Source organism: Phragmites australis, chromosome 3 (assembly GCF_958298935.1).
Source record: "Phragmites australis chromosome 3, lpPhrAust1.1, whole genome shotgun sequence".
NCBI lineage: Eukaryota > Viridiplantae > Streptophyta > Magnoliopsida > Poales > Poaceae > Phragmites > Phragmites australis.
In genome coordinates this window covers 44,802,314-44,827,741 of record NC_084923.1, presented here as the reverse complement: position 1 = coordinate 44,827,741, position 25,428 = coordinate 44,802,314, and the positions used below count along the sequence as shown (strand labels likewise).

At 43.7% G+C, this 25,428-nt stretch overlaps 1 protein-coding gene and 1 pseudogene across 1 annotated transcript; one reads left to right on the top strand and one right to left on the bottom strand.

The window, feature by feature from the left end:
* Positions 1-2,571: 2,571 nt before the first annotated feature.
* LOC133913328 (senescence-specific cysteine protease SAG39-like) lies at positions 2,572-4,575 on the bottom strand. Its single transcript, XM_062356457.1, has 2 exons — positions 4,023-4,575; positions 2,572-3,520 (listed from the first exon to the last, which is right to left on the bottom strand). The coding sequence occupies exons 1-2, from the start codon at positions 4,471-4,473 to the stop codon at positions 2,931-2,933; spliced, it is 1,041 nt and encodes a 346-aa protein (XP_062212441.1). The 5' UTR covers positions 4,474-4,575; the 3' UTR covers positions 2,572-2,930.
* An 18,387-nt stretch (positions 4,576-22,962) lies between these two features.
* On the top strand, positions 22,963-25,077 carry LOC133911246 (two pore potassium channel a-like; annotated as a pseudogene).
* The last annotated feature ends 351 nt before the right edge of the window (positions 25,078-25,428 follow it).

The following is a 25,428-nucleotide window of genomic DNA, read 5'->3' as shown; positions in this document are numbered from 1 at the left end:
AGGTTAGCAATTGTAAGTTGAACTCAACATACCAAATGGATTGAAACCATCAATAGCAATTTCTAATCTAATGTTACGTGAATCTGAATCAGCGGGATGACGCAAAGCCCCATCCTTTATACGCCCCTCATCATGTCATCTTGCTGCTATAGCTGTGTCCTTGTGCATAAATAACCTCTTAAGTCGTGGTTTAATTAGAAAGTTGTGTTTAATTAGAAAGTAACATAACACCTTACTTTGTGTTGCCTTCCATCTTTCCTTCTTAGTTAAAGTTATCTTATCTGCTATGATTTCCCACCTCTAAGCTCCACATTTTGAGCAGAAATTGTCATTTTCCTTATCTTTACAATAAAGTTGACAATTATTCAAACAAGCATGGAATTTTTGATAATTAAGGCCAAGTTTACCAATTATTTTCCTAGCCTCGACAAATGTTTCAGGTAAATTCTGGCCAATGGGAATTGCTAACTGTAAAATTGCTAGCAAATCATTAAAAGACTTGTTACTCCACTTGTTAATGGATTTCATGTGAAACAAAAGTACAAGAAATGAAAGTCTTAATACTTCACACCCTGCCCACAAAGGTTCGTCCACCTCTATAATTAAATTATAAAAATCTTGTGCTTCTTTATCAGATCCAACTTTTGATAGGTTTAGACCATCAAACTAATGATTAGGGAATTGGTTATCTTCATACCCAAAAGCATTATGGACAAGCTGGTGCATATTACTATTTATTTCTTTATGTTGTAAATCTGATACTTAGTAAGCACGAATGTATGCTGCAGTTTCACCATGACAATCCCAAATAATATATCCTTGTAGCATTCCATCACAAACTAAGTGATCATACACTTCGTCTCGCTTCTTCAACCGCCTATTCACACATTTGACACATGGACACCATATCTTGGCATTATAACCTTTCTCCCTATATGCAAACTCAAGAAAACCATTTACCCTAGCTACGTAATCATCACTTGGTCTATCAAAAAGTAGCAATTTCTTGATGGCTTTCAGATCCATCAATTAACTATGATAAAAAATAGAAAAAGAATAATTAAATTAACTGTCAACATATAGAAACTTCAAATAGAACTTGGACTCTGTAAAATTTAAAGGCATATGACAACAACAACAAAAATGCAAATGTTTAAATTTTCTTCTGAAAAAACAACATGCTTAATGGTACTACTTACAAAAGAATGCAGTTAACTGAGAAGGATGAGCTATAGGACTCAATATGTTGGTACAAAATACCAGAGGACAAGTGCAATGCAGTGGTATATTAAAACTACGGTAGTTGTTGGATCTTCATCTCAATTTCAACTATTTTCTTCAAACATCAAGCTAATCCACAGTTGTTCACTGCATATACTTTTATATTAGACAAACATTCCATTTCAATTTCAATCGCGAGAAAACCAATCAATTGATTTGTTCCTAATAGGTTATGATTTGAGGCAACCTGCTATGTTGGACATGGGTTGGTGCACCTCCGTGAGACACGCAACCTCCCCTGTTACCATAGGTTGGCCATCATCGGATCCTAACCGTGCCTGGCTGCGTGGAGTCTTAAGGCTCGCTGCGTTGTAGCATAGAGCTCCCGCACCAGCACTGCTCCCAGGCCGCCCTCTTACTGTCTTGGCTACCCAAAAGGCTACATAGCAGCAGGCAACGGCGATGGAGGACAAGATCTACGACTAGTTGCAGAGAAGATTGAGGGTAGGCCGATGGAGAAGCAGAAAAGGATATAGGAGGATAGCCACAAGAACGGCGCAGAGGAACGAGAGGATGGGGAGTGTTTCCTTCTTGTTTTACTTTGGTGTAATTCTCAGATATGTCAAGTAAATAAATATCCACCATCTAAAACAAGCAACAGCTTGGTTCCCCTGGTTATGAGGGCTTGCGTTTCTCAATATATATATGAGCAACACATATTATATGATGCCATGAGACTCTTCAACACACTTTTCTATATTAAGTGAACTATATGTTGCAAAGAGCCTCAACAACATATAATATGTGATGCAAAAATATTGCAGCTACAACACATAGCCCATGGGTTGCAGACAATATGTTGTATAAAGTCAGTCCTGTTGTAGTGCGATTGTCTTTTCTTCAATCTTCATCCTGCCCCGCTCAACGTTGTTTCTTCCACCACTCTTTGCTCGCCCCCGCCTACTAACCACCTCTGATTGTCTCCAATGGCGCTCCTAGTACCAGATCCACACTCGTTACCCCCGCCGTGCTAACTTGGCTCTGCCAGGTCGACACTGTCCATCAGCCGTCCTCCGTCACCCACGACCAGTGACGTCCCCGTCGCCCCACCCGCCTTCTCTACCGGGGCAACCCGCCTTCTCTACTGGGGCGACATGCTTCCCCGAGCATACCTCTAAGCCCAGGAAACACACAAACGACCTCCGAAACCTCTGCTACTAATAACTTGTCATTTGAGAGATCAAGCTCGATTTCTGATATTAGAAAATATGTTAAATAAATGGATGGAATTTGAAAACTTTTTTTTCCGACGTGCATCTCAAAGTTCGATTGATGGGAGAGATCTGTACATTACAATACAAGCCAATCTGGTTTCAATTTATGTCCATAATGGAGTTTCCCTGGTTTCAAACCAATCTGTACAGTACAATACACGTACCCATCATGTACGTACGATTCAAACCCGAGCGTTCTTGTTCACGCATGGGTGATGGGTCGACGACCACCACGAAGTAACCATCTACACACATGATGCTGTAGTACTGCTGTAGTATGTACAATACACATCTTAATTACTATTATTAATTTAGAATATTAGTCTAGCCTTACCTAGTCGAATCTGCCATGCACGTGTGACGTGTCATGTGCGGCACGTGCGGGCACCGAACGGAACACCACCCGTGCATCGCTTGTATTCGATGAAACAGTAGCTAGACCGGGTAGGACGGCAGCTTGGCGAGGCCGCAGACGCCCTTCCCGCGGACGCCGCGGCGGATCCTCACGTACCCGCCCTCGCCCCACGACGTGCCCCACGAGTTCTTCATCACCCAGTACATGGTGCCGTCGCTCGCCGTGCCGTACCCGACGGCCGTGATGGCGTGGTTCAGCTCCGTGTCGCAGCCGGTCCCGCCCAGCACGCCGCCGTCGTAGAACCGGAACACGTAGTCGGCGCCGTTGATGGCCACGGACACGGGCTGGTGCGCCACGGCCGCCGCGAGCGCGGCCTCGTTGTTGGCGGGGACGTCCTCGTGGCCACGGATGGACGCGGCCCGCACGGCGGCGGCCGACGAGCGGCATGACCCGTCCTCTTCGCGGTACGGGTAGGCGGACTCGGAGGCCAGCCCGCCGCGGGCCGCGATGAAGCTGAAGGCGTTGTCCATGAGGCCGCCGTCGCAGCCCTGGTCGTCGCCGTAGACGTCGCAGTCCACCAGCTCCTGCTCCGACAGCGACACCAGCCGCCCTGTCCGGATCTTGTTCAACCCTTCCACCGCCGCCACCGCCGAGAACGCCCAGCAACAACCTGCACGCATGCATGCACGTTATAGACTAGATCACTGGAACACAGCTGATTCTGTTTTTTAGAACTGGACACGACTGCTTCATGGCTGTACGTGCAGCTGTACTATTATTTCTTCTCTTCTGTGACCCAAATGATTGGATTGGATGGTGAAATAGAGATATTTGTAAAAAAAAAAGGGAATCATTTGACTAAAAGTGCACTGACTGGGGTGTAGGTAGACTCTAGTCTTCAGTTGTCAACTGTCTTATTTCGCTTTACCTTTCTGCTTTGACCTTACGCGTGCGTCACGTAAAAGTTACAGACGTGTCCACGCATGCACGATACATATATACAATACAACTGCAAATTTGCATACACTATTTATGAACTTCTCAGTAGATTATTTTTGATCAACCATTAGATTGATTTTCTATTTTTTTATTCAAATACTAGCTAGCTAGTCAGCTATTCAGTATGCATCATGCATGTGGTGTGTTTGTGGCTGTGTGCCGGTGTTTCGTACCACAGGAGCCTTGGTCCTTGACGCCGGTGACCGCGCCCATCCTCCTCCAGTCCATGCTCTGCGGCGCGTCGGCCAGGCTCAAGTTCTCGTACCTGAACCGGCCGCTCCCCGCAGCCGGCAGCGGGCGCCGGTACCCGGTCCTGGCCGCCCGGAACTCCTCGTCGGTGAGGTCGGCGAACCTGTTCGTGGCCAGCCGGTGGCCGTTCTCCCCTGCAGCGTTAAACGAGTCAATAAGCTTCGCGTTGGCCCGGAATATCTCCAGCCGCCGCGCCTTCTCCGCCTCGTCCTTGTACGTGCGCCCGTGCTGCGCCATCCACTTCTCGTGCCGCGCCGCCATGACCGCGTCGGCAGCGGCGTCCTCCCCGGCCAGCTCGCGCGCGGCGAGAGTGCGGGGAGCAGTGCAAACGCTGCCCACGACAAGAACGGCGAGGATCAACGGTGACACAGACATGCTTGCTTCAAGTGCTGTGCACCCAGCAGCTCAGGTGTGTACTGTGCAGTGCTGTTTTTCTTTGCTCAAGTGACCTGCTGCTTGTCCAATTCCTGCAATGCAGGAATGGGTTTATATAGAAGGCCAGGAGCAGGAAAGAACAAGAAAAGAAGTTAGGCATGGTTAACTGTTACTTTGTTAGTGGTAACAGGCGGATTAGCCTAACAAAATTCCATGGCGCGATCATGATTAACACGGAGAAAAGAGCCGTGAAGTAAGTTCCTACATGGACCATGTTCATCCATCCATTCTGATCCAAATTCATACTCATGCGTATAATTTGATGCAGCTAGTGGACATCCATGCATTGATTAGATAACGAACATGATATTGCCGCTATTTTTAACCGAGTGCGACCAGCAACAATATGGAGGCCACATGTGCTTACAAGCAGGGATTTCAATTTTGTTTTATAATTTTTCTTATTCACCGGTGAAAGGACCAAAATTAGTAAAATTTCGTTGAAATTTTGGTTACTTTTCATTCTCCGCTCCGTGAGTCTCACGTGTCAGTAAAAGAAAAAATCTAAAATTAGATATTTCATTTTTTTTTCTAAAATTTCTGAAATTACAGCAAAATTTTAATTCCTGCTTACAAGTGTGCCACCGTTGGTTCTCTCCTGGCCGGGCTGCCTCTGCTGGTTGGAATTGGATTGGTGGCGTGAGTCAGCGGCTCTGCTCCTTGATCGAGCCGTGAGTGATTCCCGGGGTCCATGACCATGAATTCCGATGTCCTCCTGGTTAGGATCAAGTGATGTGGATTCCTACGGTAACGTACTCGGAATCTCTTGGCTCACGGTTGACGGATCTCGACTCTTATCCTCGGGGAGATAGGAAGTTTGGAACTACCATCCTTGCTCCGAGTCGATTTAAAGTTCGTTTGGGATGCGGGGATTTCTACCCATTGAAATTTGAATCGTCCGAGATTTTCTCTTTTTTCCAGCTCTTCTTATGAAGTTCTGGTGGCATAGACCAAGAATTGACCACCGTGGATCGAGCTACGCACAACCGTTATAGCACACGAGTTATAGATGTTAGACTATCCCTAACTATATTTCTTTGATTTTGTTCTCTTTCCGATTTCTCTCCCCGTTTTCATTTCATTTATATTCTCTCATCTCCAACAATTTCCCTTCGAATACATTTGTAAAGAGAAAGGAGAGAGAATAACATCCTAAAAAGAATAACCTTGAAAAACCCTTCGTGACGGTAACCGTAAAGAGAAACTGTTAGAGCGCTGAAGGAAAGAAAATCACTTTGTAAAAAGATTATAAGTCCTAACAAAAATATGGTCTTACTGATGGTTTCCGTGAAACTAGAGGCTCTGTCTAGCAATCATACTGGTTGTTATTTTGACTTAGACTCACTGAAATATTCGATCGTTGGACCGCGTTGATATTCGCTCAACCCTGATCTGAATAGTACACCCTTTACTTTGCAGTGGAGTATCCAGTGCTACAGTATCCCGAAAGGACTGTAGCAACACTGTAGCAGTTCTGTTCACAGAGACTGACAGTGGGTTCGGAGGGAGGAAAAGAGTAGTAAAAGGTAGAAAATAGGGTAGCTGTTGGAGATAGAAAAAATAAGGGATGCTGTAATAGTATTTTTTTTAGAATGAAAATTTGATATAGCTGCTGGAGATAGCCTTATTAGCAATAATAAGATCAATCGTAACTCCCTGCCATCGGAGCACGACTCTCAATGCGTATACAACTACCTAAAGCTAAATCAATTTCTGAGGTGGATCAGCTGACCATCGGCAATCCCATATGGACTGCGACTTATTTGCCCACGATGCGGATCTATAGGGCACTGATTTTCAATCCAGTGACTCACGAATATCACATCCTTAACTCGGCTGCAACAGATGGTTCTTGAGAAACCAAGTCGTAATGTGTATTGGTTTTCTTGTGATGAGTGATTGATATTATCATTTATTTGGTTTGATGATCTTCGATTTTGCATGAGCTTTGATGTGATTCGAATTGATTTGAGATTTCATTTGAGCATATTGATTATAGACTAATTGGAATTAGAGTTGGAGATATGTGTTTTGCTTGTCTCATGGTGTGCAGATGATGGATGCAACTTGGAGGTCGACGGCGGGATGATCGGGGTCAAGCCGAGTGCTTGGTGCTAGATGATCAAGGAGGCCGGGTGGAGTCAAGGGTGATCCTAGCTGAACACGTGGAGGTCAAGCAAAGCATTGAAGGCGGATGGAGACGGCGTGTTAACAAAGTCAAGCGAAGAGGATGCCGGTGCAAGTGACAAGGCGGCCCGAGGGATCTAGAGCGGGAGAGACTTGCCGGCGATCAGAATCGTATGACAGAATACACACATCAACATCGAAGCGCTTGCTTAAGGTGTAAGTAAGATGGTGAGTCACGCTTTAAGAAGCGTGCAGGCGGTTTCGCAGTTCGACCTCAAAATCGTGGAGGACTGGAGGAGTCTGTGGCACCATCGCGAAGCTTGCATCGAGGCAAAGCTAAGTCATGAAGGCGCCGCAGCCGTCCGATGAATAGAGAAGAAAATGGACCAAAATACCCTCAGTGGTAGATAGGAGTGCACTACAAGAGAGGGGTATTTTGGGAAAAAACTAGTAAACTTAAGTGCCAAGTTTCTTAGGCCTATAAATAGAGGGGTAGAGCTAGAGAGAGCTTTGAACCAGCCACTTGAGCCCCTTGTGCTACTCATTTGATAGCCTTAGAGTTAGGATTTTAGAGGAGAGAAAGACGAGTGCTTAGCGTATGTGATAGGTGAGAGTTTTGAGAGATAAATCTTTGTAATCCGCCTAAAATATGGCTGATCTATTTGAGTAATTAAGTTTATGTTTTTGCATATGTGTGAATTCTCCTCCTTCTAGTTTCTCTCTATTGGTTCCCTTACAAGTTTGCAAGTTTTTCGATTTTCGATTTTGATTTTCGTTTTGGTGTTTGGACTAAAATTTTAGCACATTGTGAGATCATTCTTCTTGTTGCTAGAGTCATAAAAACTCACATACGAGTGTATGCTCATGGGTCTTAAGTACCCTTGCCTCTAGATCATCAATTTGGAGAGATTTCTTCCCCGGTGATTTTTTTTCTTTGAGCTGCAATATTTCACCTTTGCAGGGTTATTTTTCTTGATGCTAGTGGCTTAAATACTCACATACTCATGTATTTAAGCGGGTCTTGAGTCCCTTACCACTAGACTATCATCTTAGAGGATAACTTTGTCCAGTGTCTATCTTATCTAGTTTCTTTGAAAATTACGAGTTTTTGTGCACAAAGACACATGGAATGGTCCTAAATGGAACCTATGATTCATATTCTATCTGTGGAGTCATGTTGCCATGAAAGTAGTCTTCTTACTTTGTCTTTTTAATTCTTTTGATTCTGCTAAAACGTTTTGAGTGCGTTGGATGAGAAATAAAAAAAAATCATCTATTTTGAAAAAAAATTGTTAAGACGTTTATTCACCTACTCTAATCTTCATTCTCGTTCCTACAGTTCTCCTGGTGCTTGCATGCATGATTGCATGCGATCAAATTGGTATGAACACTGATGGCTGCTAGGATCCATGTCGCCGTCGCGGTATCTCCATTTTCATACGCAAGAAATGGTGGCGCATCTTTATAAAACTGTATCTGAGAACTGAATCCATGCTTGATTAATCGTCGACCTATGGGGCTCACCTTTGTCCGCTACGAGCACTTCAGGATGAGATTCCGTTTGGGTTCCTGTCACTGCCTTGGGATAGGACTACAGGATGCTATGTCACCCGTTCGGTTCCTACCATACACACGTAACTCTTTTAATCTCCTCTTCCAATTTATGCGGGTCCGTATGAAACATACCAATTATGTAGGGGTTTTCCCCCCAGGAATTTTACAATTACGAGTATAATTTCCATAAGCAAAAGCAGATTCAGGGTTTGTTTGAGCGAAGAAGCTCATGTAACGTCGTAAATGACTGTGCGCATCCTGAGCGTTTCCTTTGATGTTTTGTTGGTGCTGAGCCTAGGAATCTATTACCTAGTATAAGCAAAGCAATGATTTGCAGGGGCCGCGGCCCTCTGGATTTCATCTGCACTTCCGACTCATGTTTTGCGCCACTATAGAAAATGCGTAAAAGTGTCGGTTAAAAAATATTTTCACGGTTGGTTTTTTAACCAGTACTGATTATTTGGCACTGATAGTCACCGATTATCAGTGTCGGGTCTAAAAATAGCACAGTAACTCAACATCAGTATCAGTTCGAGTCACGAATCAACACCGATAGGTGGATCGGAAGATAAAAAAAAGAAACGAGCTAGCTCGTTTTCGAGCCAGCTCGGCTACCGGTACCACCAGCCGCCATTGGCGCGCTCCTCCGGCTCCACCTCCGGCTCCGCCTCCTCACGCCAAATCTGAACCTCATTGGCAACGTGCCTCCCGTATACTGAAACTTAAAATTATCATAATTCATGATCTCTGGTGTGCTCAGGCAGCAACATAGCCAAGGATAGCACTTGCTCCATGTAAAAATTAGTTAATGATGTTACAAACCAACTTAGAACACAACATAAATGTTCGATATACACCACACAAGTCAATTCAAAACAATATCCCATACCAGCTTCTGAACCAGTTCTTGCTCCCGTCAAGGTCTAAGTTGCATCATCATCCACTTGGACAGTGTCTCCCTGCCCTCACCGAAATCACAAGCGCATGCATAAGAAAGAAAGAACAGTGCCCGCATGCTACTAATTAACTTCCGCGCGCAGAAGGACCTCGCGATGTGTACGGACTTGTTGGCTGCGGCGCGCATGGTGGACGCCAGCGCCCAGCACTGCTCCCCTCCTACCACCGCGACGCCACCCTGCTGGCCCGCCTTGTGCGCCTCAAGCTGCCTCGCAATCTCGAGCAACTGCCCCAGCGGGAGAGAGACGGAGGAGAGTAGGAAGGACTATAGGATGCTATGTCACCCGTTCGGTTCCTACCATACATACGTAACTCCTAGCTTTAATCTCCTCTTCCAATTTATGCGGGTCCGTATGAAACATACCAATTATGTAGGGGTTTTCCCCCCGGGAATTTTACAATTACGAGTATAATTTACATAAGCAAAAGCAGATTCAGTGTAACGTCGTAAATGACTGTGTGCATCCTGAGCGTTTCCTTTGATGTTTTGTGGGTGCTGAGACTAGGAATCTATTACCTAGTATAAGCAAAGCAACGATTTGCAAGGGCCACGGCCCTCTGAATTTCACCTGCACTTCCAAGTCACGTTTTGCGCTACCTTATATTAAAAAAATATATCAATATCGGTTAAAAAATAGCTTCACTGTCAGTTTTTTAACGACACTGATTACTCGACACTGATAATTATCGACTATCAATATCGAGTCTGAACCGACACAGTAACTTAACATCAGTGCCGATTCGAGCTACGAAATGACACTGATGTGGGGACCAGGAGCAAAAAAAGAAATGAGTCAGCTCGATTTCGAGCCAACTCGGCTGTCGGTACCACCAGCCGCCACTAGCGCACTCCTCCGCCTCCTCCTCATGCCAAATCTGAACCTCATTAGCAACGCACCTCTCGTATACTGAAACTTAAAATTATCATGATTCATGATATCCAGTGTGCTCAGGCAGGCAATATAGCCAAGGGTAGCACTTGCTCCATGTAAAAATTAGTAAATGATGTTACAAACCAACTTAGAACACAACACAAATGTTCGATATGCACCACACAAGTCAATTCAAAACAATATCCCATTCCAGCTTCTGAACCAGTTCTTGCTCCCGTCAAGGTCTCAAGTTGCATCATCATCCACTTGGACAGTGTCTCCCTGCGCTCACCGAAATCACAAGCGCATGCATAAGAAAGAAAGAACCGTGCCCGCATGCTACTAATTAACTTCCGTGCGCTGAAGGACCTCGCGATGTGTACGCACTTGTTGGCTGCGGTAGGATATCATACATTCTCAACAAAATATCTACTAATAACAAGCAGAGGCGGACCCATGAGGGATCCAGCGAGCAGCCTATTTTCTCATGAAGTTACAATGTTCAATCACTAGTATGCATTCACTCAATATGTGGACTAGGTCATGACAACAAGAGTAACAGCTATGTTTTGTTTGGAAGCACAGAGATCCATACGAAATCTGTACGAATTCAAGCAGTCCCATTCAGGTGAAATCAAGAAATATTACGGCGCGCTTTACCTGCCCTCACCGGTCACCATCTCCCTTGTGCTGGGAAGCCGGACGGAATTCCATCGGCGCACGCGCGCATACCTCCAGGAACGGCCTTATTAGCTAGATAGCGTGAGCCCGCAACTCTTCTCTCACTAGTCTTGGATTGGTTGGCGCATGTTTCAACCGAGCTCTTTGTGTGTACGACATTCCGACGACGTCAGAGGTCAGGCAAAACACGGAGCTCGCTTTCTCCTTTTCCTTGGTTTGTTTTCGACAACGACAAGCTTCTCCGGCGTTAGCGAGAGGAAGAAAAGGAGTGGACGAGGACGAGTCCTTCCGAGGGGAAGCTAAGCCGCGACGGGCCGAGTAGGGCCGGGCTTGAGAGCAGCACTGATTTGGCATGTGGTCCGTAACTGTAATCGAGATACTACGTACTTGTCTTGATACGGCAACAAATTAACGGTATCTATTTCTTTTTATCCTTTTCTTTTCGAATATGACACTGATAATAATAAAGTAATGACACTGATATCTACTACTCTTGGATACAGTTTCTCTACTCATACAAAAATTGTAACATAGAGTTGGGTGCATCGTATGATGCTGAGGTTGGGATGGATGTTTTTACGTTATCTAAAAATATTTACAGCATATATAGATGGTAAACTCCGGGAGGTTAGAGGGAAAACTCGAGTCCAATCTCAATATCGGGAAGCCGCTGAGCCCAAGATAGGCATCTTATATGTTTTCTAAACACTGTTAAGGCTAGGGTGAGTTCTAAGATTTTAGTGACTCATGACGAAACTTAAAATGAGCCTATTAAATATAATATCAAAATATTTATATATCAATTGTAAAGACAATACTCTGATAGAGTCTATGAGCATTTACGATAAGATAGAATAATCTGAGATAATATATCTGTTACAGTAAGTTAGATCGGACGCATTTCAGATTATTTTAGCTTATCGTAAATGCTTGTGAGAACAAAATTGTGAGGGGTCGAAGTATATATATATATATATGTATGCTTACGTTAATGCATACTAGTTAGGTAAAGATACTCGATCAGCTGCATCTGCATGCCTATGTACAATATGCTACGTGCAGCTTTAGTTACTCACCGATACATTCAGCAGGTAGCTTGCAGCCATAGTATGGCTTTAGAGCTATCTGCTCGCAGGTGCCAGTACCACAGCGCAAATGTTACGCTGGTAGCTAGCTACTTACTACTAAACGGTTGGGTTCAACTACCGGTGGTCGACCGGCTGCGTGCTTATGTGATTAGTGGTGCGCACGATCGAGTTTTGTGATGACGACGCACGCAGGGGGCCGCCCCCGTACGGTGCAACAGAGCTGAACCCATCGATCGCTGAAGCGAGTGAGGGCCTTTTCATATTTTAAACGTGCGATCTCAGTAAGGGTTAGATCTATTTGAGGTGGAGTAGAAACTATAGAGGAAAAAAACCAGTGACGAGAACTCATATGGCAATGACTGATGCCTATCTTTGATTGAAGCTGCGGGCATGCAGAACGCATTGGAGTCGTGGTCCCGTGGAATACAAGAAACTGGACTATCTGGATGGAAGAAAACATGAAACAAGCAAACAACCAAATGGGCTAGGCAGCCAAACAGGTTGATTTTTTATGGACCTGAGGAACCAGGCCACATGTGTTCTACCGTGCAGACTTCTAAATCTAGCTGCTACTTTAAACCTAGTTCTATCTATTATCGTGCAGACTGCTATACATGTACACTATACACAGGTACATGTGGAGGGGGCACTCGGTTTTAGGGGCCTGGGGCGGTCACCCCGCTTGCCCCTCTCAGGGCCGGCCCTGGTTAAGGTATATACAATATTGGTGCTCGAAGAGGCTTCTAGTAAAATAAATTTGTTTCTGTATTGCCACTAAGAACATATTAGGTGCTTTTTCTCATAGCATCATTGTTGATGTAAGCATCTATGCCTAATAGGTGTTTCATGATTGTGAAATGAAAAGGTAGACTTTGATCTTTAATTTTTCTTATGTTATAGTGTCAATTGCTATTAAATTAGCATCATATTAGTACTTTAAAATATAAATCTATTGAAACATATATATAATTTGACTAATCATCGGACAAAAGTATGAAGTTTGAATTTTTTAAATAAAAATATGTCTTACATAGAGGGACCGGAGAAAATAGTTTACAAGGAAACAACAGAAACAACGAAACAATAACTCGGTTTAAGTGTTCCGTACATTATCAATTGGTCTTCATGCTTCTTCCCATAAATATAGCTTTCTTCTTTTCTTTTTCTTTTTCTGAAAAACTTCAAAGTGGAGGGTCCTCCTTGTTGGTTGTGATCTTCTCGATTGGGCTAACAAACTACCTAGTCGAGTCCTTAGGGGGTTGGTGGACCGACACATGCGCCATGATCGGTGGCGACTCCACCTAATTGGTTTCGGTCCTGATCACCTAGCGCTATATAAAGAAGGTTTAGCCGATGGCCATATATTATCAATTCTGTGAGGCTCGTGCAAACCCTAATATTCCCGATCTAAAGGTTAGCGCTCATGGTGACCGAAGGCCGTCACTGTGTGTTGCAAGTGACTACGCCAATGGATCTACTGGATTCCTCTACACCTTCGGCTTCTCTTCACCGAAGTACAGAACCCTGTCTTGGCTCTACTCCAATCCATCAAGACAATTTGCTAATGGCTTCGCCTAATCAAGGTTAGTAAGTTAATTGCACAATTTTACTGCTAATTGATGGTGCTTAGTGATTAGGTTAATCTTGATCACATAGTTTAGGTGAATTATGTTAACACTATGGCATCAGAGCCTAATTAACCTAACCTAAATCCTAATTGAAGCCATTAGTTGAATTGATTCAGTTTTGTATCGGTTTGATGTTGTTGGTGAGATTGCTTTGGTTAAGATCCTATTTATGCCTATGTTTCTGCTAATTCTTAGTTTATCTCCTCGATAGTTGTCAATTTTATGATTACTTATGTAAATTAGGCTTCGGTTCAAGGCATAGGAGGAGTAAGTAGGGCTAATCGAGAACCCTAGATGTAATTCCCCGTAATACTCCATGAGCTGAACCCTAATCAGTGTCGATTGGAACGGATTATCACATCCTTGTTCCTCGGTTTGTCTTTTAAGCATAGAGAATGAGGGGATTTAATCAAATCCAAGAAACCTTAGCTTTCCCGAAATCCCCAGATTCTTGGAACCCTAGATCATGAAATCCCTCAAATGGGTTCATCGTTGAAGCTTTTTTTGGTTTCGAGAAAGGGTACCTAAGATGGGTTCACCGTTGGTCAGGGCATTAGCATTCTTGTTGTCGCCATCACCATCGTTGGACCTTGTCATGCCCAAAACCACCTCAGTGTCGCCGCGACCATTTGGTTATTCATCGCACGCGTCATCACAGTCCTCCTAGCCTCTCTAGGTGTTGCGTATAGGCCTACAACATCAGCTTCGCCATGGAGTGTAGTGTGCTCGCCGACGCCGCAATGCTCGCACCCCTCTGCACCACCTTAGATTCGTGCGTGCGTGAGCGAGTTGCTGCTCTGGCAGTCACGCTAATGCCTTTTGCTTGCATCCTTCGCTGTTGTCGCTCGGCACCGCCACTTCGCTGCTCCGCGCACCACATCGCCTCTGTTGTTGCCTCTCTCTCTCTCTCTCTCTCTCTCTCTCTCTCTCTCTCTCTCTCTCTCTCTCTCTCACTCACTTGCATTTTTCTCGGAAGAACAGGGAGAGAGTGGGGATACGATTAGTGTTTCACTGGGTCACGGTGATTTTTTGTCTTGGGCGAAAAAAGCGGCGGGCCGTCGATCTCATCTAATGGTTGAGGAACACTCTCGAGATCCTGGGTTGCGGCATAGAGTTGGGCCGCGCCGTGCACTGGTGAGTTGGGTCACGCACTTGGGCCATGCTGTGATTTTGGGCCTTTTTCACTTAAGAATAGAATTGCCCTTTATTCTCTTATGTTTTATTATTTCCTCATGCATTTATTAAAATATTATAGATTATGTTTGCACTGTTACAATTACAATTTTAATTATGTAATCAATATAAATTATGAGTATTTCTCTCCAATTTAAGTAGAACCAACGAGAAGCTTTTATTGGAGATTAAATTATTTATGGCCATAATTATTTTCTGACCAAGTTGATAATAATTATGCGTCATTAAATTATTTTCTTACTTAAATTATTTTTGTTCATTTTTTTTTTATTTTTGCCCAATGGTGATGCAAAATTTTGAACCGTCATTAGCATGTTATTATCAAACTAACGTGGGTTAATTTCATACCAGACTTTATTTAATTGTTTTAATTATATGTTTATAGTTATGTTTAATATTTATTATTTAAATTACAACAATGAATCCTTCCGCTATCACCGGTCACCTTAACGGTATTGAGCAATTGATTGGGACTAACTTCCCCTCCTGGAAAGGCAGATTATGATTGTCCTGAGAGCGATGGATCTTAAGTATGTTGTATGAGAGATTACTCCTGAAGAACCCACTCATGATGCCCCGAACCTCACTAAGAAAAAGAGGGCCTATGAGGCATCTAAGAAAAAGTGGGAGCGGTTTAACCGCATATCCCTAATGATCATGAAGAGCACCATTACTATAGGGATCAGGGAACAATCCCCAATTCCGAAAGGGATAAAACTTACTTGGACTCAGTGGAGGAGCAATTTAAGGGCTTCTCAAAAGTTTATGCTAGCACATTAATTATGAAGATACTGACAACCAAGTATGATGGGACTAGCGGTGTTAGAGAGCATGTGATGATGATGAATGACATGTTAAGGGCATGTAGATGGAGATCTCTAAGGGCTTTTTGGTTAATTTCATTATGACTTCTCTCCCTTCTGAGTTTGGACCATTCAAGATAAATTACAACACTCAGAAGGAGAAGTGAACCATGAGCGAGCTCACTGCTATGTGTGTTCATGAGGAGGAGAGGCTGAAGGCTAAGAAAAAGGATTGTGCACATCAGGTTAGTGCAAGTCTGGGAAAAAGGAAGTTCCAAGGGAAGTTCAAGTCAAAGAAGAAGCTGCACTTCACCTCTAGAAGGATTTCAAGCAAACAGAAGTCTAAGGAACCAAAGTTACTTGCTGCACCACTTGCACCCTCTGGACCTAATGAAATAATATGCCAATTTTGTAAGGGTAAGGGGCATGTTTAGGCAGATTATGCAAGTTTTAAGGAGTGGCTTGCCAAGAAGGGTAATAATGTTATTTCTTTTGTTGATGAAACCCTTTTTGCTAGTTTTTCTCCTGATTCCTGGTGGATTGACTCCGTTGCAACTGCGCATGCATGTAATTCATTACAAGGATTCCGTTCCGTGCGCTCTTGCTGTTGATTCCTCCTCCTGGCTTCAGTTCTTAGGTTATCTCCTTGAGTTTCGATAAGTAAGAAGAAGAAGAAAAAAGACTTATTGAACTTTTACGGGTTAGGATCAAGAAGTGGAAGTCATAAAAAATTCTCTTCGCACCCCAGATCAAGAGCCTCTCCTGCCTTGTGTAATGCCCTCTAGCCTTTTTCCTTATTTTGTTTGACTCGTGGAGCTGAGAAAATCTACTTCGGTCACTTTCGCAGGATGGTCTCCCCATGGACCGCGCCCTCTGCCTATTACGGTCGATACCTAGAAAGTAGTTTCCGGTAGCCTTCTTTCATTTCCGAATTAGCTTGCTCATCAGTCCAATATGGCAAGCAACAGCCAAGGTGCAGGTGGTGATGATCACCCCGAGGTATGTGCTAGCACCCTTGATGGGCACTCTAGGACCTCTACCACACCTTCATAACTCCAAATACCCAGATTTGTCAAAGAGAGGGAAAGAGTGCTAGTCCGAAAGAACAAGAACTCTAAGAAGAGGGGAGCAAAGTCTTAGAGTGGTTGATGGAAAGGAAGATGAAGACGAAGCAATAGGAGATCTTCTATTAGTGCTCCATTTAAATAATGTACTTTGTGTTCCCACCTTAAGTAGGAACCTTATTTCTGTTTCTCTTTTGGATGATCATGAATTTGAATGTATTTTTGGGAAAAATTAGTGTGTAATAAAGCTTGGCAATGACAATGTTGGTTATGGTGTTCGCCAAGATAAGCTCTATAGACTTGCATTACTTAATCCCCTGAATCCCTGAATATGTGCAGTAAAGTTAATGAATGTAATGAGACCTCATTGAAATTGTGGCACTGTCGCTTATGCCACATTTAGAATGGGAGAATGGAACGTCTCATTAAGAAAGAAATACTCCATGCTCTTGATTTCTCTGATTCAGACCCCTATGTTGATTGTATAAAAGGGAAATATGTTAAACAGATTAAGAAGGGAGCCACCCACATCATGGGATTATTAGAATTGATCCACACTGGCATATATGAGCCTTTTCCTATTCCGAGTGTGGATGGATACGACTCCTTCATTACATTCACTGACGATTACTCCTGTTACAGATACATCATTCCTATTCATGGATGATCTGAATCACTCTATAAGTTTAAAATATTTAAAGCTGAAGTATAAAATCAGCATAATTTAAAAATTAAGGTAGTGGGGTCATTCCGAGGAGGAGAGTACTATGGTAGGCACGCTCCCTATGAGTAAATTCTTGGTCCTTTTGCATTGTACCTTCAGGAAAATAGTATAGGTGTGCAATACTCAATGCCTGGTGAATCTCAGCATAATGGAGTAGCCGAAAGGTGAAACCGTACTCTTATGGATATTGTATGGGGTATGATTAGTAACTCCAGTTTGCCAAATAATTTGTGGATGGAGGAATTAAAGATAGCCGCTCACATACTAAATTGGGTCCCCAGTAAATCAGTGTCTAAGATACCTTATGAATTATGGACTGGGAGAAAACCAAGCTTAATATACTTACGAGTGTGGGGCTATCCAACTAAAGCCAAAGTCTTCAACCTGTGCATTGGAAAATTGGACCATAAGATAGTTAGTTGCTATTTTATTAGGTACCCAAAACGATCAAAGGGCTATCACTTCTATTGTCCAGATAGTACCACTAAGTTTATAGAAATGAGACATGCTAAGATCTTAGAAAATGCTAAGATCAATGGGAGCTCTGAGGGAAGAAAGATTTTACTCAAGGAGAACTGGATGTATGTTCCTATCCCAATTATCGAAGAGGCTAATGTCTCTGCACCTCATGTTGTTGCTGCACCTCCAAATGTTCAGCCTTAAGAAGAAGATTCTGAAATTAGTAGCGCAACACCTAACGATGAGCATCATATAGATCATACTCCTATGATCGCTAATGAACCCTTAATGTCATATCCTAATTCTATAATCACATCATTAAACATAATCATGCATCATAAGCTAATTGTTGAGAGCTTGTTAAATTCTTTTGGTGGTTTAAAAAAATTTAAGTGTTATGAAATACCCGACAATAGAGTTTTCCTTTAGTTTAAACTCTGCTTATGCGTTGTGGGTGAATCCATTTAAATGGGTTCATCTCGTTTTGGTATCGCTAAACTATAATTCCTAAAATTATTATAGCACTAGAGCATCATTGGGTTAATAAAAGAGAGAAGAAGAAATATGAGAGAAAGATATGAGGGTGCAGTAGCAATACTTATCTCTCTTGCAAGTGGGACCCACCTGGTCGGCCCCACACCACCTCCCCTCTCCCACACGGCTGCACAGCAGCAGCCCCTCCCCACCACCTCACTCTCTCCCTCATGTTCACTCTCTCCCTCTCCAATAGCCAAGAGCAAAAGAGGCCGCACTCTTTCTCCTTCCCTCTCTCAAACTCTCTCACTTTACACAAAAATCCCACCTCACACACTAGGATTTTATGTATGCATGTTATACTACGGTTTTTCCCTCCTTCTTAGCTTCCTTTTCGTCCAAGAATCTCTTGCATGCATGGAGTTTAGAAGGAATTGCTAGCAATTTCGTCACCACCTTTGTTCTGAAATTCCAACAGCACTTTGGTTTCCTTTCTCCAAGTTCTTCCCTCCGATTTTTCCAAAATCGACGAGCACAACTCTTGGTAAAGGACCTGGGATAATTCTCTAGTGTTCCTTACTAGCAATGTATGTTTTAGCTCGGTTTTGGATGGATTTGTGGGCTATAATCGAGGAATGGCGAACTAATGTTGTGTTCTTGAGGTGATAGAGCCAAAATGAAGGTTTGGATGAGTTAGAGCTAGTGATTCGTGTTTGTGGAGTGGATAAAATAGGTCTAGAACTCTTATTTTAATGCCTGTGCATGTTTAAGTGTGAAATTCAACATGCAAGTTGAATTGGTTGAAAAAACATGGCAAAACATGTATTCTGCAGAAACTCGTAGGTTCTGGGTCACAACCCGGAGGTTCTGAGTGATCCTAACCAAAGATACCCGAGGGCTCCCACCCGGAGACTATGGAATTGGGTCATTATATGTACCCACTATAGATTAAGTCTTGCAAGTAATTTCGTACTTACGCTGCTTATTTTCTTTCTAGTTAAAGATTGGTGCTAGCTGCTCGAATCCCACCAAGAGCGGTGTAGTGGCAAGTAGTCGTTATAATACTACTAACCCTGGTTGGTTGCCTTATGGGCAAATAGCGCCACCGGCCTTCATTTTATTTCTAGATGTTTTTCTTCCGCTGCGATTTATGTATATATGTTTACACTAGAAAACACTTATCCTTGTTATTTCGTTCAGCTTGTAATCGCTTGTAATCTTGTTTAACTTGATGTTTTTATATTCATGTTGTAAAGGTATGTGTGGGTAATAGCTCTTTTAGGAGTTACCAGGGCACACATATCGGGACTGCCGAAGTTAGATTTGCTTTAATTATTCGTGGCTACGATCGTTATGGTGAGATGTAGGTTAGCACGTGGCGTGTCTAGATATGGACGTGGGCTAGCTCTCATTTTATTAAAATGATCATACTAATGATTAGCTTGAATTTAATTTGGATAGGTCCTCACCCTTAAGATTATCACAGCGAGAAAGAAGATCTGCTCTTTCGAATGACTATGCCATCTACATGAATGAAGATGTGAATCACATAGGAAAGGTAGATGATCCTGCCTCATTTAAGGAGGCCATAATGAGTGAGCATTCATCAAAGTGGCATGAGGCCATGGAAGATGAGATGGAGTTAATGAGTTTTAATAAGGTCTATTACCTAGTAGAAAATCCTAACGGAGTCAAACTAGTGGGATGTAAATGACTCTAAGGGAAATGTCAAAAGGTTCAATGCAAGACTCGTCGCTAAGGGCTTCACTCACAAAGAACGGATTGATTATAATGGTATCTTTTCTCCTATCTCGAAAAAGGACTCATTTAGGAATGTTATGACGCTAGTGGCTCATTATAATTTAGAGCTACATCAAATGGATGTTAAAACTTTATTCCTTAGTGGTGACTTGCATGAGAATGTATACATAGCTCAACCAAAAGGTTTTATCATGGAATGCAAGGAACATATGGGGCGTAGACTCAGGAAATCCATTTATGGACTAAAGCAGACGTCCATGCAATGGTACCTTAAGTTTGATGAAGCCATAAGAAAGTTCGGTTTCAAAGAAAATGAAGTGGGCAATTGCATTTACATTAAACTTAAAGGGGGCAAATTTGTCATTTTGGTACTTTATGTAGATGATATTTTTACTAGCTAACAGTGATAAGGACATGTTGCATGAGACTAAACAATTTCTACCATCCATCTTTGATATGAAGGATCTTGGTGGAGCTTCTTACGTTCTGGGTATTGAGATCCATCGGGATAGGTCCAAAGGGGTATTAGGTCTATCCTAGAGGGATTACATTGATAGAGTGCTCAAAAGGAATAATATACATAATTGTTCTGCATCACCTGCTCCTGTTGTTAAAGGGGATAAGTTTGGTTCATTCCAATCCCTGAGGATTAGAAGTTGATCAGATGAAGACGATTCCTTATGCTTCAGCAGTCGAGAGCATTATGTACACTCAGGTATGCACTCGTCCCGGTTTAGCTTACATAATGGGGATGCTAGGCAGATATCAATCTAATCCAGAATTAGAGCACTGGAAAGCTATCAAGAAGACATTGCATTATTTTCAAGGCACTAAGCATTTTATGCTCACATATAAGAGGTCTGATAATCTTGAGATTAAGGGTAATTTGGATGCTATCTTTGCAAGGTGCATGGACATAAAGAAATCAACTTCAGGTTATATTTTCACCCTCACGGGAGAAGCCATTTCCTGGAAGAGCTCCAAACAATCCCTTACTACATCTTCTACGATGCAATCTGAATTTGTGGTATGTTATGAGGTCATCGGGCAAACTGTATGACTTAAGAATTTTATCCCGGAGCTAAGAATGGTTGAGAGCATAACAAAACCGCTCAAAATATAATGTGATAATAAAGTTGCAGTATTCTTTTCGAGTAACAACAGGACAAGTGGAGTTACCAAACACATTGATATAAAGTATCATGTTGTGAGTGGCAGTCGGGCAGCGGTGCAACCAGGGAGGAGCGGGGTGGTCGGGCAATGGGGCAGAGTGGCAAGGCAGGTGGTCGGGCGGCAGAGCGGCGGAGCGACCAGGGCGCGCTGTGCCCATGCTAGCCTGTTTAAGCCGAGACGTGTCGTGCCGGCACAGCATGCCAAACGCTTGGCCTGGGCATGGCCCAATGCATCGTGTCATGCCTACATTGGCGTGCCTTAGACTAGCCCAGTAAACACGGCCCATTTGGATAGCTTTAAACTAGCTAATGAAAACTAGAGCATAGCTCCATAGAGAGTAACATCAACCATATCTCCGTAGCATTTCCTCTTCCCCATATAATATTTCCCCCTCCTTGACTATGGTGAATCTTAACAGCAAACAACATATAATGTACTATCCCTATTGACTGCTAAATATATTCTATTGGAATGCTCACTAGCAAGCATGAAGTTGCTAAGTGGAACTTAGCATTTTGGTTGTTGTGTGTAATTTGCTATACTGTGGAATGAACTGAAACCCGACAACAAACTGGATATAGTCACATAAGCTACTACCGAAACCTACGGAATTTAAATGTGCATGAATGAGAAACTAGATGGCAGCATTGACTGAAGTGTAATTGCCCAGCTGGTAAAAATGAACTACTAATGCAATCCTTAGTCAACACCTAGAGCACTCAAGCCATCGGTCTTGCCCGCGCGTTGATCTTCATTGTTGCCCGCGCCGTTCCCACTTGGCCTTCCTCGGCCATGCCGCGCCCTCTACCTGCGGCTGCGGCACCCGCCTAGCTGGCCTTAGCCGCGCTGCGCCCGTGCCCCGACTGTCCCGTGGGGCCCATCTCACCCTCGCGCCCCGCTGCTCCCGCCTAGACGGCTTAGATCTCACCCGCGTTGGCGCTGGCACCAGCAGCGCCCTCCATCTCGTATCGAATCGATCCATTAGTGGCTTTGTGGGCTCGTGCCTTCGTTGATTCATCCTGTCCGTGACCTTGTCTCCGCTCTCTAGCTGGCAGTTGGCGTGGGCCATCAAACGTGGCCCGTGGGTAGGCCAGTCATCACGCACATGGTCGTGCACACACTGCCTTGCATACGTAGCATCGAGGCCGACCGCTTGGGCTCGACTGGATAGCATATATCTTGAAAAAAAATGGAACAAAATTTAGGTGTACATATGTACACCAATGATCCTTCTTAGGCTTAGATGTGGCTAATTCACGAGCGCACGCTAGGAAGCCAACTAACAACTTTTCTTTTTCGGAAAGCCCTCTCCCTCCGCAACTTTCTTTTTTTGAAAGTTTTCCAAAAAAATTTAAGCAAAAGTTATCGAGACAAATTATCGGGAAAAGTTATCGAAAAAAGTTATCAAGAAAAGTTATCAAGAAAAATTAGCGAGAAAAAATTATCGTGAAAAATTTTCAGCACAAACTTTTTTCAACAAAAAGTTTTCAACTCAAAATTTTAAACAAAATTCTCAACATAAATCCACATAGACTAAAAAACCGACCTAGATTTTCCCTGCTCCCCCTAGTCTTGGCCCACAGGCCGCGCCCCCCTCCCTACAGCCCGCAGGCCGCTCGCGCCCCTCCCCCGCCCGAATCGGAAGTCACGCGCGCTCGTATCAGGATTCGCGCTTGGGCTCGCCCCTGCAACTCAAAAGGATCGGTGGGCTCCATCTTCCACCGGCTCGGTGGCCTGTCGGTTACTCGATTATCTCCCTTCAAATAGCAGCCTCTACGACCCACGTGGCAGGCACGCGCAGCTCACGTCGGGGTCGGTCTTCTCGGCTTCAGCTCAAGTTTGACAAAAAGCGACACGGAGAATGAGGAGAGGGGAGAAGACGGAAGTGCCGGGAGAGAAAGAACCGAAGAAACTTGCCTTGCCCGGAGGATCCAATCCAGTTCTAGCTCGATTGGTCCGACTCTCCCAAAGCCCCAAGGTAACGAAGCTCCCTGAATCGCTGCAGCATCTCTTCTTGCTTGCTTGATAGCTTTATGCCATTTTTTTGGAACCATCAAAGCCGACTTTCTCTACAAGCACTATCAAGGCTGTCTCGGTGTATCTGTGATTGCATTAGTAGCAACAGTTCTTGACTGCATGCTGAAACGAAACGCTTCCCTCCCTGTCTCGTTTCGGTTCCCTTCGTGTATCGTTCTTGATCATCTCCATCCTTGCTTGAATAGTTGAACTCCCCAACCACCTCATGGTTACCATGTTCAACGCAGAAACTCTCTTGCTCGGTTTCATGGTGTTTCTTTAAGTTACAACTTGACTCGGGGTAGAGAACCAGAGATCCGATTTCAACGAATGGGGATAGAGACTGGCATGGACATTTGACCGAGAAAGAAAGAGACAGGTAGGGATAAGGGGATGCTCATGCCTTTTCTGTGCCAAAGGGCCAAAAGTCATAAGGTCGGGCTGCCTTGCCTTGTCTATGAATTGGTCTTCACCCAGTCCATAAGCTGAAAATAACACAATCCTGGTGATCCGTGCAGCTCTGTTTGTGTGTATGCATGTCTCGATGATAGTTTAAGAGTATCCAAATGCTTTCCTCCTCAGTTACCTTTCTCATCATCATATATATTGCAATGTGTGCAGCTATCTGATATAAGTTCGTTCAATGTGATCGCAGCAGATTCAGGCTAAGCCCATTAATGGCTGACAATAGTATCCAACAAGCATTGCTAGATGATCCTCCCAATGTGCTGAAAGGGAAGCCATCTGAAGGAGCTAGACAGTTTCGACGATGCAGGACAACTCCCTCCTCAGTTCCAGGTCAAAAACATGTGGAAGACGGCTCCTTGCTTCAAGCCAAGGAGTTGTTCAAGAAGATAAGACCGAGCTTCAGACTAGTAGGCCTTCTCCTCTTCGTCTACCTGCTAGTGGGCGTCATCGTCTTTTACCTTGTCATGGACCAGATATCTGGAAAGAGAACCAACAGAGTGCTTGATGCCTTGTACTTCTGTATTGTCACAATGACCTCGGTTGGCTATGGAGATCTCGTCCCTAACAGTAACGCAACAAAGATGCTTGCTTGTGCTTTCGTCTTCACCGGCATGGCAATCATTGCTCTCTTCATCAGCGAAGCAGCGGATTACCTTGTTGAGAAGCAGGAGGTGTTGTTCTTCAAAGCACTGCACATGAATATGAAGGGTGGTGAGGCTAAAATGCTCAGAGCAATCGAGACAAACAGGATAAAGTACAAATTCTACACGGTTGCTCTACTTCTCGAAATGGCCATTGTTGCTGGTACTCTATTTCTGTGGAAGGTCGAGAAGCTGAGTCTTGTTGATTCCTTCTACTGCGTATGTGCCACGATCACTACCCTGGGTTATGGGGATAAAAGCTTCTCATCTAAAATGGGGCGTGTTTTGCGGTGTTTTGGATAATCTCGAGCACCATCATAATGGCTCAGTTCTTCCTGTACCTTGCTGAACTCTACACCGAGCAACGGCAGAAAATGCTGCCCAAATGGGTGCTCACACGGACGATAACAACCATCGATCTCGAGGCAGCTGATCTGGATGGCGACCGTCAAGTCGGGTAAGTTCATAACTCATAACTCAGTTCTGGCATCTCTTCCATCAGAGCAGTCAAGTTTTTTTGAAGTGTTGATATCACTGATGCTGACTTCTTAACATTGATATGTGCACAGTGCTGCTGAATTTGTCCTGTACAAGCTCAAAGAGCTGGGTAAGATCAACCAAGAGGAGATACCTTCCGTTCCCTTCTTGAGGAGTTTGACGAGCTCGACGTTGACCAGTCGAGTCGGGCACACTCTCAGCTTATGACCTTTATCCGGCACAAACCGATCAGTGACAGATATGCGCATGTGGCCTTAATTTTTCTGCTTGAATGATTTTGTTGTTACTGTAATGATTATGGTTGATGCTTTTAGCATTTCTGCTGTCCATATATCCCTCCCTAACCAACATAGTGGAATCTCCCCTGAACATGTGTAAGAACAAATATGTGCTGTAAATTTCGCCGGTCTTGCACACTTGCATATATATATATATATATATATGAAGTTTTTAAATCTTTTCTATCATTGCCGTATTCCAGCTTACAATGTGCAAATGATTGTCCCCGAGATGTTCACTGGAATGGATGCACGACCTTTTGGAATTTTTACTCTTAGATCATCTTCAATAGATACTCTAAAAATTCGTCTCCTATAACACTATTACAGTATCTCCTAACACTATTATAGCATCCCATATTTTTTCCATCCCCAACAGCTACCATATTTCCTGTCTTCCATTACTCTACTTCTTCCCTCAGATCCACACATCAG

What these genes read in the sequence shown, in the direction of transcription:
- LOC133913328 (XM_062356457.1), bottom strand. Translation starts at nt 4,473, where the DNA reads ATGTCTGTGTCACCGTTGATCCTCGCCGTTCTTGTCGTGGGCAGCGTT. An exon ending in CAAGGACCAAGGCTCCTGTG is followed by an intron (nt 3,521 to 4,022) that starts GTACGAAACACC and finishes GCATGCGTGCAG; the next exon opens with GTTGTTGCTGGGCGTTCTCG.